Source organism: Notolepis coatsorum, assembly GCF_963971535.1.
Source record: "Notolepis coatsorum genome assembly, contig: SCAFFOLD_4485, whole genome shotgun sequence".
Taxonomy (NCBI): domain Eukaryota; kingdom Metazoa; phylum Chordata; class Actinopteri; order Aulopiformes; family Paralepididae; genus Notolepis; species Notolepis coatsorum.
The window spans coordinates 950-7,500 of record NW_028173318.1 but is presented as its reverse complement, the minus strand read 5'-3'; the positions used below and the strand labels follow the sequence as shown (position 1 = coordinate 7,500).

At 41.8% G+C, this 6,551-nt stretch overlaps 1 protein-coding gene across 1 annotated transcript in view; it reads left to right on the top strand.

Moving 5' to 3' along the window:
• map1lc3cl (microtubule-associated protein 1 light chain 3 gamma, like) overlaps positions 1–5,146 on the top strand; it is a gene marked incomplete at both ends in the record, with an annotated part of 6,716 nt that extends 1,570 nt beyond the window's left edge. Inside the window, 3 exons of the mRNA XM_084338809.1 lie at positions 1,486–1,541; positions 3,269–3,375; positions 4,957–5,146. Of these exons, the coding sequence (XP_084194935.1) occupies positions 1,486–1,541; positions 3,269–3,375; positions 4,957–5,146 (353 nt within the window). The remainder of the gene's footprint in view (positions 1–1,485; positions 1,542–3,268; positions 3,376–4,956) is intronic.
• Between the last annotated feature and the right edge of the window lie 1,405 nt (positions 5,147–6,551).

The following is a 6,551-nucleotide window of genomic DNA, read 5'->3' as shown; positions in this document are numbered from 1 at the left end:
CATATCTGTAGATACTATATCTATATATGTACATATCTGTAGATACTATATCTATATCTGTACATATCTGTAGATACTATATCTATACTGTACATATCTGTAGATACTATATCTATATCTGTAGATACTATATCTATATCTGTACATATCTAGTTACTATATCTATATCTGTACATATCTAGTTACTATATCTATATCTGTACATATCTGTAGATACTATATCTATATCTGTACAAATCTGTAGATACTATATCTATATCTGTACATATCTGTAGATACTATATCTATATCTGTACATATCTGTAGATACTATATCTATATCTGTACATATCTGTAGATACTATATCTGTACATATCTGTAGATACTATATCTATATCTGTACATATCTGTAGATACTATATCTATATCTGTAAATACTATATCTATATCTGTACATATCTGTAGATACTATATCTATATCTGTACATATCTGTAGATACTATATCTATATCTGTAAATACTATATCTATATCTGTACATATCTGTAGATACTATATCTGTACATATCTGTAGATACTATATCTATATCTGTACAAATCTGTAGATACTATATCTATATCTGTACATATCTGTAGATACTATATCTATATCTGTACAAATCTGTAGATACTATATCTATATCTGTACATATCTGTAGATACTATATCTATATCTGTACATATCTGTAGATACTATATCTATATCTGTACATATCTGTAGATACTATATCTGTACATATCTGTAGATACTATATCTATATCTGTACATATCTGTAGATACTATATCTATATCTGTAAATACTATATCTATATCTGTACATATCTGTAGATACTATATCTATATCTGTACATATCTGTAGATACTATATCTATATCTGTAAATACTATATCTATATCTGTACATATCTGTAGATACTATATCTGTACATATCTGTAGATACTATATCTATATCTGTACATATCTGTAGATACTATATCTATATCTGTACATATCTGTAGATACTATATCTATATCTGTACATATCTGTAGATACTATATCTATATCTGTAGATACTATATCTATATCTGTACATACCTGTAGACACTATATCTATATCTGTAAATACTATATCTATATCTGTACATATCTGTAGATACTATATCTATATCTGTAGATACTATATCTATATCTGTACATACATCTGATTAGCACTGTTACTCAGTAGTACTAATGTATATATTTTATACCCAGTTTAATCACCTGTACATTGTATAGTAATATTGCACTTTACTGCTACATTTACACTCTGGTTGGATGTCAAACCTTCTTTTCGTTGTACTGTACTTGTGCTGCATGATGACAATACATTTTAATCTAATTTAATATAATCTAAAACTCTTTATTTCTCACAAGGATCATCCTACGTTGATCCTATAGAAGCTTGTTATGATGTATAAAAGCTCTGTCCTCTGTTTTATTTTTAAAGCAACAAGAAAAGATGAAGTGTGCAGCATCCGCTCCAAGTTCCCCAACAAGCTGCCCGTGAGTTGGTTCCTTATAGCTCCGTTCAACTGTTTATAGTTACTGTAAGGTCTGCATCCCCTTAACAATAACTGGTTATAGCTCCGTTCAACTGTTTATAGTTACTGTAAGGTCTGCATCCCCTTAACAATAACTGTGTATAGCTCCGTTCAACTGTTTATACTGTAGTTACTGTAAGGTCTGCATCCCCTTAACAATAACTGTTTATAGCTCCGTTCAACTGTTTATAGTTACTGTAAGGTCTGCATCCCCTTAACAATAACTGTTTATAGCTCCGTTCAACTGTTTATACTGTAGTTACTGTAAGGTCTGCATCCCCTTAACAATAACTGTTTATAGCTCCGTTCAACTGTTTATAGTTACTGTAAGGTCTGCATCCCCTTAACAATAACTGTTTATAGCTCCGTTCAACTGTTTATACTGTAGTTACTGTAAGGTCTGCATCCCCTTAACAATAACTGTGTATAGCTCCGTTCAACTGTTTATAGTTACTGTAAGGTCTGCATCCCCTTAACAATAACTGTGTATAGCTCCGTTCAACTGTTTATACTGTAGTTACTGTAAGGTCTGCATCCCCTTAACAATAACTGTTTATAGCTCCGTTCAACTGTTTATAGTTACTGTAAGGTCTGCATCCCCTTAACAATAACTGTGTATAGCTCCGTTCAACTGTTTATACTGTAGTTACTGTAAGGTCTGCATCCCCTTAACAATAACTGTTTAAAGCTCCGTTCAACTGTTTATAGTTACTGTAAGGTCTGCATCCCCTTAACAATAACTGTTTATAGCTCCGTTCAACTGTTTATAGTTACTGTAAGGTCTGCATCCCCTTAACAATAACTGGTTATAGCTCCGTTCAACTGTTTATAGTTACTGTAAGGTCTGCATCCCCTTAACAATAACTGTTTATAGCTCCGTTCAACTGTTTATACTGTAGTTACTGTAAGGTCTGCATCCCCTTAACAATAACTGTTTATACTGTAGTTACTGTAAGGTCTGCATCCCCTTAACAATAACTGTTTATAGCTCCGTTCAACTGTTTATACTGTAGTTACTGTAAGGTCTGCATCCCCTTAACAATAACTGTGTATAGCTCCGTTCAACTGTTTATACTGTAGTTACTGTAAGGTCTGCATCCCCTTAACAATAACTGTTTATACTGTAGTTACTGTAAGGTCTGCATGTCCTTAACAATAACTGTTTAAAACTCCGTTCAACTGCTTGATTGATTGATTCTATTTATGGATCCAAAGACACAACAAATCCAAGGGACGACATGCAAAAGTGACAACACGTATCTCCAGCACGGTCCCCCTGATGTTCTGACCAAAGGACATAATACACAAATAACATACAAAACAAACACATAAAGCAAAAGTCCAACACAACAAATCCATATTCTACATATCTAAAAACAAGTCAATATCATCCTGACCAGATACCATAAAATAATAGCGCATTTCTTATACCATCATTAAAGCAACAATACAAGTATGACCTGACAGCTATATCCGGCCACTTCACCCCGGAGATATGAGCGAACTTGACCTTTAAATATGAATTCCTCTAGAATCTGACAGTTTTATCCTGAGAGGAAGGCTGTTCCACATTGAGATACCGGTGTAGAAGAATGAGCTCTGAGCTATAGACTTGAAAAAGCTCCGCTCCACTGTTCATAGTTCCGTTCCACTCGTCGATCACTGACGCAGACTCATCTCTGTTCCCAGGTCATCGTTGAACGGTTCGTCCGTGAAAAGTCCCTTCCCCTGTTGGACAAGTCCAAGTTCCTGGTCCCCTTCGAGCTGACTCTGGGTCAGTTTCTCTGCCTGCTAAGGTAAGGGTCTGGGGAACGTGTGTGTGTCTCTGTGTGTGTGTGTGTGTGTGTGTGTGTGTGTGTGCGTGTGTGTGTGTGTGTGTGTGCGTGTGTGTGTGTGTCTCTGTGTGTGTGTGTGTGTGTCTCTGTGTGTGTGTGTGTGTGTTTGTGTGTGTTGTCTCTGATCTCTGCTCACAGCTCTCAGCCTCCATTATCTCATGTTTGCCTTTTTGAGCTTCTAGCTCGTCACTTCTCCTCTGCAACCCTCCTCTCCTCCTCTTTTATCTTCTCCTCCTCTCCTCTCTTCTCTTCTCTTTTCTCCTCTCCTCTTCTCTTATCTCCTCTCCTCCTCTCATCTCCTCCTCTCCTCTTTTCTCCTCTCATCCTCTCTTCTCTCGTCCTCTCCTCTCATCTCCTCCTCTCCTCTTTTCTCCTCTCATCCGCTCTTTTCTCCTCTCCTCCTCTCATCTCCTCCTCTCATCTCCTCTCCTCTCCTCTTCTCTTTTCTCCTCTCCTCTTTTCTCCTCTCCTCTTCTCTTTTCTCCTCTCCTCTTCTCTTTTCTCCTCTCCTCCTCTCTCCTCTCCTCCTCTCATCTCCTCTCCTCCTCTCTTCTCTCGTCCTCTCCTCTCATCTCTTCCTCCTTTTCGTTTGTTTATTTGTAAAAAAAAATCGAAAAATTATTTGTTTATGTTTATTTATTTGTATGTGTAAACATTCTAAATAAAATAATTCATTCATTCATCCTCTTCTCTCCTCTCCTCTCTTTTCTCCTCTCTTCTTCTCCTCTCTTATCTTTTCTCCTATTTTCTCCTCTCCTCCTCTCCTCTCCTCTCCTCTCCTCTCCTCTCCTCTCTTCTCCTCTCCTCATCCTCTCATCTCCTCTCTCCTCTCCTCTCCTCTCCTCTCCTCTCCTCTCCTCTCCTCTCCTCTCCTCTCTTCTCCTCTCCTCATCCTCTCCTCTCCTCTTCTCGTCCTCTCCTCTCCTCTCTTCTCGTCCTTTCCTCCTCTCCTCATCCTCTCCTCTCCTCTCCTCTCCTCTCCTCTCCTCTCCTCTCCTCTCCTCTCCTCTCCTCTCTCCTCTCTCCTCTCCTCTCCTCTCTCCTCTCCTCTCCTCTGCTCTGCTCTCCTCTCCTCTCTTCTCCTCTCCTCTCCTCTTCTCCTCCTCTCCTCCTTTCCTCTCTCTTCTTCTCCTCTCTTATCTTTTCTCCTATTTTCTCCTCTCCTCCTCTCCTCTCCTCTCCTCTCCTCTCTTCTCGTCCTTTCCTCCTCTCATGTCCTCTCCTCTCCTCTCCTCTCTTCTCCTCTCCTCATCCTCTCATCTCCTCTCCTCTCCTCGTCCTCTCCTCTCCTCTCTTCTGGTCCTTTCCTCCTCTCCTCTCCTCTCCTCTCCTCTCCTCTCCTCTCCTCTCCTCTCCTCTCCTCTCCTCTCCTCTCCTCTCCTCTCCTCTCCTCGTCCTCTCCTCTCCTCTCTTCTGGTCCTCCTCTCCTCTCCTCTCCTCTCCTCTCCTCTCCTCTCCTCTCCTCTTCTCCTCCTCTCCTCCTTTCCTCTCTCTTCTCCTCCTCTCATCGTTCTCCTTCTCTCACCCCCGCCCCCCCTCCAGGAACAAGATCGACTTGGAGTCCACCCAGGCTCTGTTCCTCCTGGTGGCTGAGAAGAGTATGTCGTGCATGTCCTCCAGCATGGGGGAGGTGTACTCTCAGTACTCCGACCCAGACGGCTTCCTCTACCTCACCTACGCCTCCCAGGAGGTGTTCGGAGCCCCCGCCCCCCCCACGGCCACGCCCCCCTGAAGAAGAAGCTTCCGGCCCAAAATGAACTGAATCAAAGCAAAACCACCTCGACCAAAACCGTTGAGTCAAAAAAAGGCAACTGAACGAGCGGACGTCCTGCAACTAAAGTACATCTCATTGGTGGATTTAAACACAAGGGTTTTCTCCACGAATGGATCTTGTTCGTTTGTCTGTACGATTAGCCCACAACGCAACGTGTCCGTCTGCCACGTGAGTGTCATCACACCAGAGGACATCTTCAAATCCAATCTTTATTATTAAAGGCCAAAGCACACGGATGAGTATTATTATTATTATTATTATTATTATTATTATTATTATTATTTGATGCTAGAGATGAGCTTTTCATTTTTGGAAAGGAAATAGCTCCATCGGTATTAAACGAATGATTAATCGTCAAAAGATAGTCGACTATAGACCTTGAGACCGATGCTCTGCACAGAGAGAGAGAGCGGCCGTCCTCCTCGCCCTGAAGACACCAAGCCTGGCGTTCATCTTCACCCGTCTCCTTGTCCCCGACCGCCCACCCAGCTACCTCATGGACCAGACTCCACTTGACGCGACGTGAACGAACCTCGACTGATCCGATTGGTTCATCGATTGATGTCTCTAGAAGACATAGGAATAAGACTCTCGTGGGCTCAGACAGTCCGTAGACGGGGGTTTCTTGTCGTCGTAGCAACTAGACGGAGAGAGAGAGATGATTCGTGGCACTTGTTCGCCCCGTGGCGAGCGCCTTCACTGTTGATCTCCTTAAAATGGGAGACCAACGAATCTCCGAGATGGTGGCCTTCCCCATCGACGAAAGCTTCTATCGCCCCCCCCCCCCCCCCCCCTGCCCAACCATCCCTGGGAGAAGAGCTGCACCGAGGGAAGACAAGGTTAACGTGCGCTGGTCGACGGACTTCGTTCCGTAGCACTTAAGCCCCGAGCCTCTCCCTTCTCCTCTCACCCTCCTCGTCTGTATTCTCCCCCTTCCCCCCGAAAATGTGAAATTGTTGTTGTTGTTGTTTTGGTGCACTATGTTAGTTGGACTGTAGACACTCAGTGACAACCTGGATGTAATGTTTTTATGCTGCTCTGATGTGTTCTGTGTCCAAAAACAAAAGAATCCAGAATGAAATAAAAAAAAAAAGTCCCTGTCCGTTCAAAACCCTGTGAGATGTGAGTGTTTTTCCAAAACGTGTCGTCGGAATTCTACCTGGGAATCAGCTGCTGTGACGTCCTAAGAGATAAGATATTCCTTTATTGATCCCCTTGGTTAGAGTGTTCTAGTCACAGCTGTGAGGTCGTAGACCGTAAGATAAGATAAGATAAGATAAGATAAGATAAGATAAGATATTCCTTGGGGAACTTTGGGCGTCATAGCAGCATGGGGGAGGGGGGAGGGGAGGTACAGGTTGTG